This window comes from Pinus tabuliformis, chromosome 9, assembly GCF_031772625.1.
Source record: "Pinus tabuliformis cultivar Carrire ecotype Pingquan chromosome 9, CPIR1, whole genome shotgun sequence".
NCBI lineage: Eukaryota > Viridiplantae > Streptophyta > Pinopsida > Pinales > Pinaceae > Pinus > Pinus tabuliformis.
The window spans coordinates 1,133,678,695-1,133,700,962 of record NC_142307.1 but is presented as its reverse complement, the minus strand read 5'-3'; the positions used below and the strand labels follow the sequence as shown (position 1 = coordinate 1,133,700,962).

Sequence of the window (22,268 nt, the reverse complement as noted above, 5' to 3'; positions counted from 1 at the left end):
AAAATTACTATTAGTAATTTATAAAAATTAATAAAATTAATAATGGATTTTTATTTTATTTTTTATTTTAATCAAGTTAAAATGTTTAACATACATTAAATTACAACATCCATTTTTACTCTTGATCCACCAAGCCCCGAGAGGGATCAAATATTTTTTCACTCTATGCTAGTTTGCATATCACGATATTTGATACCTCTCGAGGTTTAGTAGATCCAAAGTAAAGATGGATCTATGCTGGTTTAATTCCCCCATTTAGATAGGCTATATTCCACGTGAATACCATGGGTCAATACCATGTGCCATTTTTATTTTTATTAATACTAATATTAGGGTTAATAATGTTTTTTTGCATGGTATTAATAATAATCTAGCCCATGGTATTTGGCCCATAGTATTTTGCCCATAGGTTTCACTTAAATATAACACATTTTTTGAGTGTTCGTAAATATAAGGTGACTTATGGAGTAAATATAAAAAAATGTTTTATTTGTTTACCATACCTCTCGTTTATTTATATTTTTATTAATTTACCATACCTCTTTTACAAATATGGTATTTGGTCCATAAGATTCACTTATATAAAACCTCTTTTTTGAGCCTTCATAAATAGAAAGAGGGTTATGGACTAAATATAAAAAGAGGTTTTATTTATTTACCATACGTCTAGTTTATTTATATTTTTATTTATTTACCATACCTTTTGAGTAAGTATAACAAGAGGTTTTATTTATTTACCATACCTCCACTTTATTTATATTTTTATTTGTTTACACCCTTGCATGTATATAAGGTGACTTATGGAGTAAATATAAAAATGTTTTATTTATTTACCATACCTCTCATTTATTTATATTTTTATTAATTTACCATATCTCTTTTATAAATATGGTATTTGGCCCATAGGATTCACTTAAATAAAACCTATTCTTGAAAATTAGGGCGAATGGAAGGTTGTAGCTCCTAATTTCAAGGGCTAAATTTACCTTTTTTACCCTCTCCCTTAAAATAAGGTGGCCTATTTGAGGCAATTTGTAAAAATGTACTATGATACAAAATATTCGCCCACTAAAAATTTAAAACCCCTTAATTTCGCCAAAGGGTGAACATTCACCCTTAAAATTTTCCATGGTGACCTTTTATTTGCTTTGTTTATACAGGTCATTTGGCCACATAGTGGCCACTATCACCCTGTTAGGGCCTAAGTCTACCTCAGGCTGAGAAAGGCAGGTCTAGGGTAATATCAAACCACGCTTAACCTGGTAGCTAGCCCTACCAGGTCGGGAGTGGGATCTCTCCTTGTCAATCTCAAAGAAAATATGGCAAGTAAGGCTTGAGATGACTGATATGAATTCTAATTTTAGGCTAGGTATGTTTGCTCATAGGATTTTGTTTGATTTTAATGGTTGGTTGCTGGATCAGATGGGGAAGGCATCTTTGGGTTTGGGAAATCAACTCAGATTTGCAGAAGTTTTCGTGGGGCGAGGTAGGCAAGTGTTTTAGCACTTTGAAATGAGTGAGATGGAGAGTCTTAAGACTGGTGAGGATTTGGAGAGGGCATGAAAGTCTCAGGTATCCTCTTCAAACTGCTAAAAACATAGAAAACTAAACAAACCTTAGGTAGAGCACTGCAACATCAATGAATTCTACCTTTATCCTTGATTCATTTAGTTCAACTAAAAAGAAAGAGATAATGGCATACATAAACACATGTAAACTTGAATTACAGAAGGAAAAACAATACCAAATCAATTTGCCCCAAGAAGCCCACAAAATGCTACAAACCCTGGTCTATTCCTTTGTCAATCTGCAGAGATGAATGTACAATAATGCTCAAAGCATTCACAAGAGTCCAACCTTTTGCCAAAGTCCAACCTTTACAAATGACTGAAAAGTTACTAGATATACGCAACAAACAACTCATGTTAGGCTTTAGGGGTTGAATTCATGAGTTTAGGAGTTGTTTCAACAAGATCCAAACTAAGAACTGAAAAGTAGGCAGTGGAACAGCTTGCCTCTAAAACCTAGGAAACTGATTTATTTAGTTCAAAACTACCTTTTCATAATGTATCTACCTCCATGAGTGAATTTTCAACATTATTACATCGAAGTCCATCAAGTTACATCAATTTACATCAAGATTTTGACCATGAGAGAGAGAAAAATCAAACTGAGACAAAACTAGGTGAAAAACAGAGTTTGTTGGCAAAAATGACAATTTTCCATCCTGTGTGCCACACCACTATCCTTGTGCGTAGCGCCTTTTTAAAGCTAATTTTGGAGGCCTTCCCGTGCACCAAATTTTCTCCAAGTGCGCTTGTTGGAAAGGTTTGTCTGTCTAATTTCCAAAACAAGTGGAATTTCTGAATTTGGTGTCCATTTGCCCCTCCAAAAGTTAGTTTTCCCAACATTGCTTCCTGTGTGGCCAAAAAGGGGCAGAAAGGGCATTTTGAGGTGTTTTTGACCCTTTTGGAAGCTCAAAACTTGACAAAACTTTTTTGCAATTTCTAGGCATTCATAATTTTGCATGAGGAATCAAAAAATGTAGAGTTTTACTCCAGAGGAGGCCCCTAGCAAAAGCGAGCGCCAGGTGGCGCTATGCACCAGGTAGAAAAATCTATGTTTTGCTTCAAGATTTCAAAATTGACAAAAAGTGTGCCAAATTTCTTGAAATTTGGGCTGAGTGAGCTGCATCAAGTGCTATGTTAGGCTAAGGAAGCCTCAGCCAAAATATTGAGCTTGTCTTGCTCTTTCTTCCTCCTCAAAGTTTTCCTTAACTTGACCTTCAAAGTCCTTATTCTCGCTTTGCAAATCTTGTTTCTTGCCAAATAGTGATAGGCCATGTGCCTCAACATCTTTTTCTCTTTTTTTTCCTTCTCCCGCATCTTTTATAAGTGCATTTTTTCCCTTTCAAGCCAAGATTCTCGATCAGCTTCAATCTCTTGCTCTAGTGGTGTCAACTTGATTTTTCTCCTCTTGGCTGCCTGTCGGTTTTCTCTTATGTTTTGCAGCTCCATGATAGTTTGCTGGTCTTCCAACTGTTTGTTTCTTTGCTCAAGATAGTTTATTACCCACTTGGCTCTTTCCAGGTTGAGAGACAAGTCATGAATGTCAGCTTCTTGTTCCTGGATGATCTCCTTGAGCTTTGATCTTTGGGAGCCCAAATCAGTGTCATCATCCTAAATGAGAATGAAATCTCTCTCTCGACCTTCAGAAGGTCCCTCATCATGAAATGGCTATTTACCCTTGTCCTATACCTGCTTTGTTGTTGAAGGAAATAAGACCCCTTCCACCCCAAGTGGAGATAGTACTCGTTTGACTGCTGCAAATAATCTCCTTGTGCCCTTTTGATAAGTGACAAGAACTGGCACACTGGTTGTTTGAGTCTCATGCACCTCTTGCTAATGTGAAGGCCCTCCTGCCTCATGAAAAACTGATGGGGTCACTTGAGGGCTTGTGAAGACCTCATGTGAAATGAAATCATCCCATGAAACATTCAGTAAACTCAACTGATGCAAAACCACAATCTTGATCAATGCAAAATGATAGATGTTGTACTGCCGATGAGGAGGTTTTCTTTGCACCAATGTGGTCATTTTCTCAATATTCTGGCACATGAAATAGGGGATGTTCATCATCCTCACTCTAGTAAAATGGATCAATAATCTGACATGATAGGTGTATAGGCAAGAAAATTTTCCTTCACAGCTGCAATATTTGATTATGAGTTTCATAAGGGGAGCATATGTGTCCTGTAGGTATCTGAAAGGGAAGACCCTACTGATTTGCTTCTAATAGCTAGCCTTGATATAAAGTTCATAATGCTCTTTGTCCACCAGTTGTCCCTTATTCCACTGTTCACCCACATTCGGAATACCTGTTGCTTCAGCTATAGTTTCAGGTGTTAAAGTGAATGTAACACCTGCCAAATTGACCTGGCCATTGTGAAGATGGAGCACAAATAATCTAGCAAGCTCATGGTGGTATTTGACTCTTTCTACCATCTCACAAAACTAGTAGCAAGATTTATGTTTGAAACATGCTACTGCAAGAGGGCAAGCTAATAGCTCTGTAAGTGTAGTGGGCTCCTCCCGGATGTGTTTTCCTCCCTTGTGAGGTTTTCTTGGTGCATTAATTTCTTGGGAGGAATCACTTACTGTTTCTTCATCCCTGTCATAAGGTGAATCTGTCTCCATTGTTTGCCACTGTTTGATGTTCTATGATGAGTATGAAGAGATGTTATATGAACAATAGGTGTTTTCCTGTTAAATGAAAGGGATTGATGATGGGGGACAGTGAATGAGGGATTGTGATGCTAGTTGTAGGGTTTTTGGGGAGTGATAGGGTTTAGAGATGCCAATTAGGGTTTGGGAGTAGTGGGATTAGGTATTAGGGTTTTTAGTTTTGGGGATAGGGGAATGGATGAGTGTGAATGAGAAAGGGGAGGGAAAATGAAACAAGGGAAATGTAGTGAAGGGGATGTGAAAATGAGGTAGGGAAATAAACAGCAACAAAGACAACTTTTGAAAACCCTAGGAAGTTTTTCAATACACTATGCAGCAAACTAGGGTTTCAATTTTCACCAATTTACACACTATGAAAGAGAAGAAAATCCCTTGCAATGGCAATATGAGAGTTTCCACTTACTTGAAAGGATGAAGTTTGGAAGATTTGGAGCTTGGCAAAGGTGATGAGGTCGTTTGGATGAATTTTAGGCTTGAAAGACAGGTGTGCCATGCCCACTAACAAGTGCGACGCGCCAGTTGAAGTTTTAATGTGTTTTCTGAGCCTCTGTGCATTGCAATGACCAGGTGCGTTGCGCCCAATGTAACTGCTAGATTTTGCTACAAATTTTCTTCTTCGCCTCAAAACACGACTTGGCTCTTGTTTCTCTCTCTTTGGCACACAAATGAATTTCATAACACAAGGGAAACTTTATATACAAAGGACTTTAATTTTTCACTTATAAAAACCCACTTTCTAATGTTTGTCTTTCACTTTCTTTTAAAACTTTGTTTTGGCAGTTTGACTTGCTTTTTGCATTTTGATGGACTAATGCTTTGAATTTTTGACTCTTTTGCAGGAGCTGGAGTGCAGGAGCTTGGAAAGGTGACCAGGGCTGCATCTCGGAATTATTACATATAAGAAAAATGAAATTACATGAAATTTATATACATAAACCAATAAAACTCCGTTTTTCCTCAAAACACGGTTTTGAGGAAAAATCAATCACTGAGTATGTGATTATTGAAATTTTTGTTGCTAAGACTTTATTTGACCTCCTCATGTGCCTGCTGACCATTATTGAGCTTTTTCAAGACTTTGATGACAAAACCCTAGACCTAATGAAACCTAAAACCCTAAAAATAGCTTTTGCAAATGTAATGGAAAAAAATGACTATAAATGACCTGAATGTATGAAAATGAGTCAGCCAGTAGAGACCATGAGGGAAAATTTATAATATGCCACTGCCATCAGATGATCCATGATCCTAATGGAATGCAACTGATCGGATGAGACAACTAAAATACAATGCAACAAGAGAATTTTGATCACTGATGGAGGGATGAAGATACCAACACTAACACACCCAACTGAAGAAAACTCGTTCGATTTTCTTGCTTGTATGGGGAAAATGGCTTTGACATTGCGGCCGTATAAATTCTTTAGAGTCTAATGTAGTTTATATTCTAGTGTTCATTTTCTTTCATGCCTTACACTTTGCATTGTGTCTTCTTTTGTTTTTAGAAAAGGAACTCAATATTGATGGTAAGAACCAAGAATTGAAGAAAGAGGAGAGCAATAACACTGAAGCGACAAATGAAAAAAGAGAGAGAAGAGAACCAGTCTAGTGATACCCTTAGAGCAAATATCCCACATAATAAGCACACATAGAGACAGATGGTCAAGTCTAATTCAGAGTTGACGAATTCACCTACAATGCTTTGGCAATGAAATGATAATGCTTTGAAGTGATGAAACATCATTTCATGTGTAAATGGTAGTCCAACCAATATTAAGTTGGAAACTCATATTGTAATAATTTAACATTTCATATAATATAATTTATGTGGCTAAAATTATTTATACTTGCACTTGATATTGTTTAGTATTGTAATTAACATATGCAACTTTGTGTTTTCATATTAGATGAACATGCACATTGTATGATATTTTTTAAATTTAGTCACAAAATCATACTAATTAATTTATGCTGATTAATAATGAACACATAAAATCAATCTAAAACTACTAAATTAGTAGTTTATATTGATTAATGATGAACACAAATAAAATGAATATACGACTAAATTAGTCGTAATGATTATTAATGAAAGTAAATGAAATGAATATAAACTATTAAATTAGTCATTTATATAATGAATATGAAACTACAAAAGAAATGACTACTACAAATGATAAAGTTTTTTATTACAAATGACGACCAAATTTTGCATAAATACAACTATTAGTAGCTACTTTACAATATTTTATAACACGACCAAAATTTATACATATTTATTTGGTCATTAATTGGTTTCAAATGATGACTAAAATTTGCATATATATGACTATTAGTAGCTAATTTATAGTATCTTATAACACAATCAACATTTTGGTCATATTTCTTTGGTCATTAATTGGTTTTCTCAGGAGATCATATAGTAATATATTTTGTTGTATATTTGGTAATTAATTATGGCAATTAATAACTAAATTAATGATTTTTTTTTTACTAAATATACTACTAGACGATAAAATTGAGACAACCAATTAATGACCAAGCTAAAAACGACTATAAGTTGGTCATGTTATAAGTTACTGTAAATTAGCTACTACTAGTCACCGAATGAAAAATGGTAGTTTATATGTAAATTTTAGTCATTTTTAAGTAAATAATTAGCCATTTTGCACTAATGATAATGAAACCTTTCCCACAAAAGGCACAATCAATTTGACCTTTTTATCATTAGGATACAAGTTTTGTCCACCCACTATTAAAGTGTTTTTGCAGATGGCCATATCCCCATAAACTTCCTTACGAGACATTTATTTTCTTGCATTAACTTGAACCTTTGGAATGTTATCCAATTTTTTGACGAATTTCATTGCCTTCTACTTCTATGCTTTCAATCCGTCGGATACTAGGGCAATCAAGGTTGTTGCATCAAAAGGATGCAAAGGAGAGGGTGGGGGGAGGGGGGTTGAGAGGAGGAGGAGATAGGAGGGAGGTGGATTCCCCCACAACTGAATCCATTATGAAGCAAGACACATGTTGCATAGGGCCTCAATAGCTACACAAAATCATAATGTTTTTTGATCCTATTGAACATTTTAAAAAATTTAATGATAATTATGGATAATATTTTTAGTATATTTTTTATTTGTTAGGTAATGTGAGTCTTGCGATAACTAGCAAACCTAAAATATGGATTCATTAGCAATGAACCAAGGGCATCTAAGATGCCAAAACCACATGTTGATCTCACCCAACCTAGGCCACACCAACCCTTAACATGGCTAGATTTTTTCCTACAAAGTTTTAAACTCATGACCATTTCACCACAAAGTGTGTTAACAAAAGACCCTATCACCATCTGTTCTATGCTCCATGGGCAATATTTTTAGTATATTTATTAATATGAAGTAGTATATTTTATTTAAGAGAATAAAAAAAATCATCTACGACAAAAAATTAACTAACCAAATATTAAAGAGAATTAGAAAAAATATTCAACGCAAAATATTTGAATATCAAATAATAATAATTACTAATAAATTAAATAAGTGCTTACACTTAAGATTGACAAACACATTTTTGAAAAATCCTATTAAAATTAAATAAAATTGAATATAAAATTCTTAAAGCAATTTCAAATTTTAATATAAAATTTTAGCTACTCAAAATTTATATATAATAATATTAATAAGCAATTTGAATGAAATTTTTTATCAACAATGAAATGCATATAACAAAGTCAAATATGAAATGATAAATGTTAGTTTAGTAAAGAGGGTGTATAATGACTTAGACTTAATGTGTCAACAAGAATAGTATGATGGAGGGTATGTTGGGCATATTTAGTAAAGTGTATAGTGAGTTTTATGTTTTGGAGATCAAGAATGTTTTGTAGAATAGGGAAAACTATTGATAAAGTGATTTATATTGGGTTTTAATGAAGGATGACATGGTTTGAAGATATGATAGATTATCTATATTTTTTATGGTAAAGTAATAATGTTGAAAAATGTATCAAAGATATGTAAATACTTGACGAGGGAGGGACATGATCTTCTTTAACTATCATATGTATGCTTAGATGGATGATAGTTAAGTCACACGGTGCAGGTTCATGTTCGGGATTCAAGAATGATTTAGTTAGGTTTTAGTTCAAACTTTTTGATGAGGTTCACCATTAGGTTCATTTATATACATTTCCTACACACACACACACATAAAATTGAAACAAATACAACACAAAATAGTAAGAAAAAATATCAATAAAAATAAAAAATTGTTATCATGGACTTCAAAACTGCAAGGATCGATTACAAGCTTCAATTTTGACATGAGATTATGAGATTGAGCTATGGATTTAGTTAATTTCCATGAGGATCAATGAGGTTCTCCAAACCTCAAAATTATTTTTAGGTTCACCAAATTTCAAACCTCAAGTTTGAAGTGTGATGAACCTTCTGACATAAGATGATAACATGGTTACACGGTGGGTAGTTGGTTGTCTATTTATGCTTGATTTGAGGAGGTGACTATAGATTATAATGGTTCATTCTCCTCATTGCATATAATGGTTCTTCTTAATGGAATCCTTCTTCTTCTTCTCTCTCTCTCTCTCTCTCTCTCTCTCTCTCTCTCTCTCTCTCTCTCTCTCTCTCTCTCTCTCTCATATTTTTGTGACGTGTTCAATTCCTGCATTTTTATCAATGTTCTAGTGATCATTTTCATGGAATATATGTATGTTTTATCTCCTCCTCTCTTGGCATTCAAACCTCCTGACCGATCTTATCCCCCAAGATCTAGATCAATGACATTAGAGTAGGTTATGACTCCATGGGAATAAGAGTTCAACCATATTTTTGTTTCAAAGTTTTGTAGCAATTTCCAACCTCCTTTTGGCACCTTTAGAGCCCATTTGTTGGAACATATATCATAGGTATAAAATTTGGTCCAAAATAATTACATGGTTTTCTACCCTTGGATATTCATTAACCATTGCATGATCGTTCTTACACGGATTTTCTTTTTCTTTTTATTTTCTTTTTACAATGACATGCGAAAATCAATTAGTTTCAAATTCCAATGCCATAACCATTGAATCAACATATCTAAATCCAAACAAATATAAATATATTTAATAGAATCATGTTTGGAAAATGGTTTTTTATATAATTTGATATGGTTTCCATTGGCCATGAGAGGTATCTAATCTTCATCAATAGTTATAAGCTTCAAAAAACCATTTTCTTATTCATTATCAATCTTGTATGGTCCCAGTCAATGAGTACCAAATTTTCTTGGAAAATCCTTGAATCTTGAATGATAAAAGAGGGCCTAATGCCCTTCTTTAAAATTCTTCTTCTTGATGAGCTCATCATGCCACTTTGTTATTTTTGTTGAATAATAGAAGTATGATGTAAGGTAGCTTGATGTGTCTCATCAAGTTCATTGATTTTCTCCAAGTGGTGTTTCTTAGCTTCTGGGGGTCTAATCCCACTTGTAGTGTAGTTTTGAGTGTCTTTACTTAAACTCAATTGGAAATATTACCTACTTCCTGTGCACAAGCTCTTATGGTGTAAAGCTAGTAGTGTTCCACTAGGTGGTGTGATAAGATTATAGAGCTTCTAGAAGCTTATTGGCCCAATCTTTGCAATGAACTAGCATAACCTTGTCAGAATATATTCCATAACTCTATTGGTTACCTATAATTAGACATTGGCTTGTGGGTAATATGGTGTAGATGTAATGTGTTGGAATTTGTATTAGCTAGTAATAGAATGGATAAGTTGCTCCCTTGATATCTAACAATCTCTTGTGGTACACCATAGTGGACAAAGATCTCCTTATAAATAAAATTTGTTTCTACCTATTCTATTTCTCTTGGAACTTATTTGGATTCCACCTATTTGGTAGCATAATCACTGCAAATCGAGATGTGAACTTTTAGTCTAGTTGGGGATATGATAGGCCCCATGAAATTAAGGTCCCACTTCTCAAAATGATCCATTGATATTTAGGTCTAAAGTGTAATCTCATTAGACTTGATAGGGTGTCCCATTCTTTGGAAGCTATCAAAAATCCTCACATATTGCTTGGTACCTTGTAAAATGTTAAGCCAATAGTAACCAAATTGCAGCACATTGTGCCTAGTTCTCTAGGGGTTAATACATAGAATAAATTTTATAATGTATTGTTTGCTTTCTTTATCAGGGATACTAATTTTTTGGCCAAAACACTAAATTACACCAAACCAACATAGTGGAATAATACGCTTTTGAATTTTTGGATGTTAGGATAGAAATTTTAATGGATGGATTATCTAAGGAATGCTTTATTAGTGGCCTTAAGGAGGAAATTAAATCCCAAGTAGGGAAGAACTATCTTGCTACCTGGTTAGAGACCATTCATCATACACAATTTCTATTGTAGTACTTCCCAAACCCCCCAATTTTTCTCTACATCCATGACCAAATGTGGTGGCTCCTTGGAAAAATTCCCTACCCTTAAAGACACCAAGTTGTCAGTGGACGAAATGGTGGAAAAATAATGCAAGAATATCTACTACATAAATGTAAGGAACATAAATTATACATTACCATTTCCAATGATGTTTTAGAAAAATAATTTTATGGAGGGACTCAAGAGGAATTCACTCCTATCATTAAGGAAGTTCCTCTCCCTAACCAATTGGGTGAAGAACCCCAAATATCCCTTCCTACTTTCATTTGTGTTTCTTCTTCTTAGATGTCAAACTTGGTTAGCTATATCAAGAATTGTAAAGTCATGGTATTAATTGATAATAGAAAGATAAATAATTTCATTCATCACCACATTATGTAATAGATACACTACTACATCTACACTATAACAATGTTCATGTTATGATGTCTAATTAGGGGATCCATGAAATGTGAAACTTAAAATGGGTGAATATTCCTTTAAAAATCACATTTTTTTCCTTTTAAATGGGTCGTTATTATATATTTTTAGGTTTTGAATGGATGATAATCATATGGGTTATCAATCCAATGGTTTTAAACAAGTTATAATTTTAACCTAAACAAAAATGCATTGTTGTTAGCATCAATTTTCAATTCAATGTTTAATTTCAAGATTGTTGCTAGCAACATTAAAAAGGTTATTATTGCCATGGTTGTAAAGGTGGTAAGTTTAACCTAAAAATATGGTGCTACATGTAGTAACAATTTTCAATTCAGGGGCTGATTTTGGTGCTTTTGACCAAAAAATATGGATTTTAGAGCTAAATTTCTCTTTTTGAGGTCCCGTTTCTCTTCAAGTTAATAACTATGTTCAATAAACTTAATGCATATATAATTAATTTTTTTTATCTTTTATAAACTTTAAATTCAAAGGTAAATTTTCCATTCTAATCAATGACAATCTCTCAAATCAGCTACGTGGAGCTCATATCTTCATCAAACTTGATCTTTGCTCTAGCTATCACAAGATTCACATCAAACAAGCAAATATTAAAAAGATTGTTTTATCCACTCATGAAGGACATTATGAGTTTTTGGTGATGCCTTTTCGTTACAATATTCCTTCCACTTTTTAGATCCTTGTGAAGCATATTTTCAACCCCTTCAATGTCATTTTGTCCTAGTATTTTTTGATGACATCTTGATCTACAATAAAACTTGGGTGGAACATGTGATACAAATGGATAAGGTATTACAACTCCTCTACGATAACTATTTATTTTTCAAACATTCTAAATGTGCTTTCGGTGTGTCTCTAACATCTTTCTTACAATTTTTGTTTTATTTGTTATTGATATGAACAATAATATTTGCACTATATGGAATATTATTTAATTGGCTTCTTTAGGACAATTTTTCCAATATCAACATGTATGGATCATTGAGTTGTGAAGGTGTGGTATTTTTGCTTCCTAAGTCATATATATTTATTGTTGGTGTAATAACATTTTATTGCTAGTGAGGTAGCCTTCAAGATGTTTCTGATGGTTTTTACGATGTATAAGCAAAGCAATTATTCCATGGACTAGAGTAATGGGGTTTTATTCCTTAGGATTCTTCCATTGGTTATGTTTCTCTGAAGATGGTTTTTTTGAGTGCTTATGCATGTAATAAATGTAACCTTTTTTCTACTTGAAGTGAGAGTTGCACCTCTCTCTCTCTCCTCCTTACCTATTTTTAAATATGATTTTTAACATTTTTGTTCCTTATGAGTTGATTAGGTTTAGAAAGGTACCAACAACATCACTTTCGCTTAAGTAATTGAGGGTGGGGCAAGATGCTTTCATACATTTAACCTAGTGATTTGGTTTAATCGATTTGAACCAATTAGTTTCAAGGTAGATATTGTTGAGAGTTCATGGGTTCAAGTCTAGTAGAGTTGCTTTGAATTATGAGTACACGTTATACTCTTGTGGTATTTAACTCGAGTGTTATTCCTAGAATATAAAGGAGCATCTAGTGGAGGTTAGCTTGATTAGTTGTGGATCTAGATGTAGAACCTCTTAAATTTGGGAGTACACATGTTCAAATATTTTGATTCCCTTGCGATTAGGAATAATACAATTTGACCCATTTTTCTATCATAAAATTTGAAAATTTCTAACATCTATCCATTTTTTTTCCAAGGAAAAAGTCATAATTTTATTCATCAAAAACAAAAGAAACAAATTACATTAGATGCATTCCATAGATTCTACCCATAACTAATTACTGGGCACAAAAAAATCGTTCCCTATAAGATAAACAACAGTAGTACAATAATGACCCCAGGGTTCTGCACTAAACCTTGTAAAAAATAAGAGGTTGAAACGACCTACAGACGAACCGGATAGAAGAAAATTCCAAAGAAGAACAAAAAAGGGATGAAAATCCCCCATACATAACCTAGAGATTACATAAAATTACTTGGGACAAAACCATAAGACAACCAACCAAGGGCCACATATCTAGCCCACATGTAAGCACACAGGAGCAATAGGTAGCATACAAGGCGTTGTAGAGACAAGAGATTGCCTCCACTAAAGCCAGGAGAAGATGTAATGCCAAGAGAATGATAACAATAAACCAACTCTAGGCACCACGATAAAATTGGGGTGACGCAAACCCACAAAGGCCCCAAAAGAGGAAAGCCATGAACAAGACCAAACCTTCTTCCAAGAAGGCGAAAACCCCATCCAATGATGACTACAAGTTATAATAATGGTGAATCGAACGACGATTTAGCAGAGATCCAAGGCATGGAAACATGAAAATGAGGGATGCAATGACTATAGTTCTAACCGTGGAGTGCCCCAATACCAACCCTAACATCCATCCATTTTCAAACAATATAATAAGTTTAAACTGGATTACGATGTGTTACATTTAGCATATAGACATCACATAAGAACATTAATAGTCTTTGAACTTGAATGTATGAGTAGAAAAAAAATGTATAAAACACCATGACAAAACGTAAAAGATGAAAATACTATAAGAACAACAAGCATTATAACTCTAAAATAACATGGTTGGTCAATCCTTAAATTGTGATTTTAAAAATTTGATGTTACTTCTGGCATCATAAATTAGTATCTTTGTTTACAAATAAAACCTCATTTATACTTGATTCAATAAATCCTAACCTATATTTATCTAAAGTAGCAATTTATATATTGAATATAAAGATCCATCTTAATATTTGAATTATTAATGCTACTCTGTTTGATCCAAAAACTCCCTCATCAAGATTGTTTTCTTTTATAAAATTGGATGTAACCTCTCTCTTATAATGCATACTAGTAAATGAATTTATAATTATCCATATCCAATATACACTACAAATTTTTAATAATTTTTTTAATATTAACTATATTTTTATAATTTAATTAACTATTTATTTTATAAAAATGAAAGGCATATTTTAGAAAAACATATTAGGCATTTCTCAAGTCGATATCCAAGGTAAATCATGTGATTATAGTTTGACAACTTAATCTACAAAGGGCATTTAGTGATGTCCCCAATATTCAACTTGAGACCTAATACTTATAATTCACAATACTCAATATATTAGAGACATATTTTTAATATAAATATATTATATTTATTTATTTATATTGGAAATATGTTTTTGATTTCTGGAACTTAATTTAATATTTATAAATAAAAAATAACATTAATTTAATTTATAAGAATCTAAATTCGATGGGAAAAAATTATTTCTTTTTTCTAAACAAAATATAATAATAAATTCTAGTTGTTAAATTTTTTATGAATTACTCATTATTAATGTGATAACTTTTCATCTATCTATTCACAATGTTTTATAGTCTAGTTTAGAGGGATCAAATCTGTTTTCACTCTAAAAGAGGTTTACATCTAAAGTGATTTGATCACTCTCCGTGCTTGGTAGATCCAGAATTAAAATGGATATAGGCTAGTTTAATTATAATTGTAATTTTATTTTGACCAAGTCAAAATGTTAAATAGGACACTACAACATCTCTAACATATTTTTATTTTATTCTGTTTTGTTTTGTTTTATTTTTTCGCAAGACATTACAACATATCTACTATATTGGGCTGAAGAGAGGCTATTGGGCTGAAGAGAGCCTCTGCCACTCAACCCAATCAGCCTAGATCCATCTTACCAAGGGTTGAGAGGGATCAAATCTATTTTCACTCTAAAAGAGATTTATGTCTCAAAAGGTTTGATCCTCTTAACACTAAATAGATACAGAGTTAAGCCATATCTAAGTTAGTTTAATTATTAATTAAATATAATTATATTATAAATATAATTATATATATAAACCCAATCAAATGTTAATATTACAAACTAAACTCTCTACCATACTAGGTTTTCTTTTAGATATAATCAATATAAATTTATTTAAGTAGCAAAAAAAATATTTTTATTTTTATTTTTATAAATAATATATAATATAAAATAAATAATAAAAAAATACATTTTTGATTTCTCAAAAATTAATAAATCTAAATTTAAAATAAATTTATAATTATATAATAAATTATATATAATTAATATACTATAATAATAATTATATTATATTCGTTATATATAACGAATATAATATGATAATAATTATATTTATGTTCATATACTTAAAAATGATAAGTCATATTAGGGTAATTGTTTTTTCATCTCCCTTTACAGGGACTGAACTTTAAAGTTACACATATACGTCACCTAATCCAAAATGGCACCGATCACCATTGTAGATCTCTATGGTCGTGTACTTGAAGTTGTCTGTGCACCTGACAACACATCCTGATCATCTTATATAGCTTGCCTCCATTTACATCGCGACAAAATAACTTGAGCAGGTACACGCATGTGAGATGAATATTTAAAATCCTTGGACTAAATTAAAAATGTTTATTTTCAATGGCATGGATCAAATCTCACCTTTTAAGTGCACATGCATGCATTATATTCAAAACTAATATGAACTCTGAGTTTCCAACCTTTATTTTTCATGGTACATTATCATTTTAGAGTTGTTCCCCTACCCACACAACATACCACCTCGTTGAAGATGCATGGCCAACGTGTATATATATATGGATTTCTTTCATATATATATTAATGCTATTGAAATAACAATTTATTCATCAATAAAAGGTTAATATTAAAATTTTATAAAATTTAAGTAAATTTAAACCATCGAAATGAAAATCAAATTTAAACAATCGAAATGAAAATCAAATCAAATTAAAAGATAATAATTATATCTTCCAAACCATCCACCATCACTGAAACTCAATCGAATTGAAATGTTTGAATGAAAATTGAGTTAAAATTAAAAGACAATAATTATGTTTCTCAAATTTTTAAGTTATATTTTTTATTTTAAATTAATAAAACACACTAAAACACTATTAACTATAATTGAGTCATATCATCATAAATTAATAAATCACACTACAACACTATTAACTATAATTGAGTCATATTATCATACAATTTTTAAAAATTGTAATAAGATTTAAGTACATTTAAATTTCAAATGAAAATCAGATTGAAATAAAAGATAATAGTTATATTTCCCAAACCTATTAATATTACATATGACCATCTACCATAAGTGAAAGTCAATCGAACTTAAAAATTTGAATGAAAATTGAGTTAGAATTAAAAGACCATAGTTATATGGGTTATATTCCCTTCACTTTAAATTAATAAAATACTCTAAGACACTATTAACTATAATTGAGTCATATTATCATAAAATTTATATTATTGTAATAAGATTTAAGTAAATTTAAACAATTCAAATGAAAATCACATTAAAATAAAAAATAATAGTTATATCTCCCCAACCTTTTAATATATTACATATGACCATCCACCATCAGTAAAGTAAAAGTAAATCGAATTTAAACATTTGAATGAAAATGGAGTTAGAATTAAAATTAGAATTAAAAGACAATAGTTATATCTCTCAAATCTTTTAAATTATATTCCCTCGACTTTAAATTAATAAAATACTTAAAACACTATTGACTACAATTGAGTCACATCATCATAAAACTTATATTATATACAATAATTAGTTGAGACAAGATTCATAAGCGATATAAAGTGATTATAGCTGTTAAGATATATTATATACAATAATTAGTCGAGACAAAGTTCATGAGCTATGTAAAGTGATTATAGCCGTTAGGAGAACAACAAAAGTTAAAATTTTATTTATTTATTTATTATTATTTACTTAATAAAAAAATTGATATACTCACTTTCTTTGTGAGTTTTTTTCGTTTAATATAAAAATTGACAACGCACAACGCAGGTTCATCTGCAACGGTTACCATGCTCTCACCACATCCATCATTCGAAAGGTTACCAATTAGCTAAACACACACTGGAAACGAAGTGCCCTCCAACATTTTTTAATATGAAAGGAACCCTTATCTTGAAACAGATGTGTAATAAAAGATAATGGTATTAGTTATAAAAAGTGTCTGTCTTGTTAAAGATAAAGTGATGGTAAGTTTGTTATATAAGTTGTAAGCTTTACGTGTCAGTTTTTCATTTTAATATATTAAAAAGTTAATAATAATTATGAATAATATTTTTAATAGATTTATTAATATAAAGTAATATATTTTATTTAAAAGAATAGATAAAGCATCCTATAATATAAAATCAATAAAATATTAAGGACAATGAGAAAAAGGTACTCATACACACAAAAGTATGTATTTGAATATCAAATAACAATAATTACTAATAAAAGTATTTGAACATCAAATTACAATAATTACTAATAAATTTATTTGAACATCCAATAACAATCGTTTAATTTAGTAAGTGTGTTTAATATTTTCATTTTATTAAAATTAAATAAAATTGAATATAAAATTTTAAAAACAATTGTAAAATTGAATCACCCATTCATAATGAGATAGTATTAATAAGTAAAATTGAATGAATGCTTTACCAATAATTAAAAAAAATAAAAAATTTCAAATATGAAATGCTAAAAGGTTAGTTTAATAGAGAGGGTTTTGTAAGGATTTAGATTTATTGACTTCATAAATGTTAGTATAGTAGAGAAAGTTTGTAAGAACTTGATTTAATGTGTTATTGGTAATAGTATCATGGAAGGTATGTTAGGTATATTTAGCAAAATTTACAATGAGTTTTATGTTTTTGGAGATCAAGAATGTTTTATTGAGTAGGATAGATGATCAATAAAGTGATGTAATAAAGTGATGTATTGTGGGATTTACTAAAGATAGAATGGCTTGACAATGTGATAGATTATCAATATTATTTATGATAGGGTAACAATGTTAATAAATATATTGAAGATATGTAAAATGCTTGATGAAGAAGGGACATCATTTTCTTTGATTATCATGTATAAGCTTAGATAGATGATAGTTAAGTCACATAATGTGGGTTTGTATTCAAGATTAGACAATGATTTGGTTTGGTGTGTGTTTGAATTATTTGATGAGGTTAGTATGTGATTCACCATTAAATTCGTTTATATACATTTTTATATGATACATATATAAATTTTAAAATAAATATAGCTAGTAAGAATCAACATCAATAAACATAAAAAAATATTATCATGGATTTGGAAACTTTGAAGATAGATTACAAGCTTCAGTTGTGACACAAGGTCATGTGATTGAGTTATGGACTTATTCAATGACTATGAAGCTCAATGAGATTAGCCAAACTTCAAAATTCTTTTTAGGTTTTTTGAGTTTCAAACCTCTAGATTGAAATTCAACAACCTTGTGACATAAAATGATAACATAATGACTTAATGGGTAGTTGGTTTTCCAAATATACTTAGCCTAACAAGGTAATAATAAATTATTTATAATTAAATTAGTTTTCTAAATATACTTGACCTAAAAAAATAACACTAAATTATTTATAATTAAATAATAATGATACAACATCACCTACCATAAAACAAACACTTACCAACACACTAACATTACCATAGTTAAAAACGCTTAACTTAAATTTAGAAAAGACATGTTAGTTAAGTATAAATATATTCCAGGTAATACAAATAATACCCAAGTTACATGATTACATCAATGACTAAGCACACTTACCAATACACTAACATTTACCATAGTTAAAAACGCTTAACTTAGGAAAGGCATGTTAGTTAAGTATAAATATATTCCAGGGAATACAAATAATACCCAAGTTGCATGATTACATCAATGATAAAAGACAACTAAACACACTTACCAACATGCTAACATTTACCGTAGTTAAAATAGGAAAGACATATTAGTTAACTATAAATATAGTCCAACTAATACAAATAATACCCAAGTTGCATGATTACATCAATAATGATGTACAACTAAGCACACTTACCAACACACTAACACTTACAGTAGTTAAAAACTCTCAACTTAAATCTAAAAAAGACATATTAGTTAAATAATAATATATTCCAGAAAATACAAATAATACCCAAGTTGCATGATTACATCAATACTGAACGACAACTAAGCTTATGAGATGCTCAAATGACACGGAAAATCCAGCACATAACGAAGTTCGCTTCTCACATTTTGTAGACCACTTCTTAGATTTTGAGGGCGTGAAGATAAGGTCACACCCGTGAACTCAAGCATACCTAATTTTATTAGGTTAAGTAACCAATCTAAGATTTATCTATGGTTCGCCGACAGTGCTACAAGCTAATAATGAGAATGCCCACAAGAATGCATGTGATGCTCCACATACGAACATTTTTTTTTACTGACACAGACTCTCACTGAGCCCTATGCGGGTCATGCGCAACGGTTACGAGGGAGCCAAGTTGGATTCCATCCACAATTTCCCGTTTTAATCATATTATATTGACCCGGGTCGCAATCTCCACAAAAGGCTCCAAAACCATGACGCCGATGACAACAACACCTGAGTGTCGACGGAATCACAAAGCTGGCATCCATCCGTCCACGTGGGTGTCGGTCGACCGTACATGACGATTAAGACCCTGGTTTGATGCGACCGCCAGACTGGAAAGGCAACGGGCAGCTACAAGGGGTTTAAAACGGGAACCCCGCAACCATGGGAAGTTGATACTCTCTTTTCCGGCAGCCCTGGGGTAAAAGCCAGACCACGGTTAACTTTAATAAAGGAAGCGAAATAACAAAGGGAAAATGTAGGACACCCCTTTCGGAATGTGCTTTAGATCTTAGCCATTAGATGAGTACCAAAAAACAAAGGGAAAAACAGGCTGGCGTGGGATTCATGATCCCGAGTATGGCCAGAATGATGCCAGGGTGGACGGGATTCTCTGCCGACGGTGGGTTAAAGAAGCTTCCGGGCCCCGCTTTCCTTACCGTTCAATGAGAACGTTTTCATTAAGCCGTGAATGATCGTGGCCACTTAAATACTGAGCAGCTCCTCCACTTCCTTATCATTATCATAGTACTGTCTTCTGGTTTCTCGTTCTGTGGAGGAGAAGTACCGTCTGGCGAGCATTCCACATTGCACTCTCGGCTATCTGAGTCTCCAAAGTTTTGCCGGATTTAGATTCGGCTCATCAGTTTCTGAAACTTTTTCCCCTTTCCGCCATAATGAAGCTTTTGGGGCTCCTCCTGCTGAGTGTCCTGTGTTGCGCGAATGCGTTCAACATAACGAAGATCCTGGACGGGTATCCGGATTACAGCATATTCAATGGCGACCTCACGCGGACGAAGCTGGCGGACGAGATCAACAGCCGGCAGACGATCACGGTTCTGGTAGTGAACAATGCCGCCATGGCCTCGCTCAGCGGCATGGATCTGGCGGCCATCAAGCGTGCCCTGAGCCTCCATGTGGTGCTCGACTTCTACGACCCCGAGAAGCTCCACCAGGTCACCAACGGCACCACGCTAAGCACCACGCTCTACCAGACCACTGGTGCGGCAGCGGGCAATGGCGGCTTCATCAACATTACGGATCTGAAGGGTGGCAAGGTCGGCTTCGGCCTTGCAGGGCACGGGGCCAAGCTGGACTCGACATATGTTAAGTCTGTGAAGCAGGATGGCTACAACCTGTCAGTCGTGGAGGTGAGTCAGCCGATCACGACCAGCGTGCCAGAGGCGCCCACGCCGTCCCCCTCCAACATGAACATCACGTCTGTTCTGATAAAAGGCGGGTGCAAGATCTTCGCCGACCTTATCACCACTACGGGGGTTCTCAAGTCCTTCGAGGACTCCATCCAGGGCGGCCTAACTGTGTTCGCCCCGAGAGACAGTGCGTTTACAGGTGTCACCAACAAGATGCTGACCAAGCTGTCCAGCGAAGACAAGGTTGCTGTGCTGGAGTTCCACGCGCTGACCATATACAGCCCACTTGGCACCCTCAAGACTTCCAACGGCCCCATCGCCACGATGGCAAGCACCGGCGCCGGCAAGTACGTACTGACGGTAACCTCCTCCGGCGACACTGTCATGCTCAACACCGGCATCAACAAGGCCACGATCACGAGCTCACTACTGGACGACCAGCCCCTTGCGCTCTTTTCGGTGGATAAGGTGCTGAAGCCCAAAGAGCTCTTCGTCGCAGCTCCCGCGCCCGCTCCCACCCCGGAGGCCGAGACGCCCGAAGCAACGGTGCCCGCTAAAGCCAAACATGGCAAAAGCCCCGCCGCCTCCGAAGCCAGCAAAAGCTCGAGCACCTCATTTGCCCCCGCCACTGCCAAGGTCTGCACTGGGTTGTTGGCTTTCTTGGTTGGATGCGTCGGAGTATTCATGTTATAGGCAGCCCCGCGCCGTTAGATGTTGAGAGCAGTCGATCCAGTGGAGGGAGAAATAAAAGATCTGTGCTGTACAGCCTGATTTCATTTGAGCGGAGCAATTGCTTCTTCTATTCCTATTCCTCTTCTTAGGTTGGTTGTGGACTGTTCGTCTTTACGAATTATTATTTCATTTATTGTTATTTCTTTAATGAAATATTTGTAATTACGTAGCTCCATACTGCCCACTTGGCCCATGAGTTGTTTTGGACAGTCTACATCTCGAGATCTTGAGGTCTGGGGCAGATGGATTGCTTGCTACCTGTGATTTAGCTACTGTGTGGATATGCTTTTTCGTTTTTCATCTGAATTTTTATTCATTTTAATAAAATGAGCTGGCATATTGAGCAGATATGATTTAGCTACTGTGTGTATACGCTTTTTTGTTTGTTTTCCACTTTATTTTTTATATAAAATCAGCTGCCAAATAAATGACGTGACATGTAGTTCTAAAGTTACATTTAGAAAGCATTTCTTCCTTCGAAATAAAATACAGTGGTGTGGTGTTGACTCCGTGATAGATGAGGAATTATGGGAGAAACAGAAAAAAGCTATTAAAACTTAGGAAAATTATTCCCTGATAATTAATAAGATAATTTTGAAGTATATAAAATGACCTAAGTCATATGGGATTTTATCTATAGGAAAGTTTAAAAAATAATATAATAATTTTCACTTTTTTAGATGTGTGTATATTAATAATGTTGTAGTTTATGGTTTAGTTTTAGTAAATATAAATATGT

General features: G+C 33.3%; 1 protein-coding gene across 1 annotated transcript; it reads left to right on the top strand.

The window, feature by feature from the left end:
• The first annotated feature begins 20,139 nt into the window (after positions 1 to 20,139).
• Positions 20,140 to 21,877, top strand: LOC149152629 (fasciclin-like arabinogalactan protein 10). The gene has a single exon (XM_089440325.1). It carries the CDS (start codon positions 20,324 to 20,326, stop codon positions 21,488 to 21,490), a length of 1,167 nt encoding a protein of 388 aa, XP_089296451.1. The 5' UTR covers positions 20,140 to 20,323; the 3' UTR covers positions 21,491 to 21,877.
• The last annotated feature ends 391 nt before the right edge of the window (positions 21,878 to 22,268 follow it).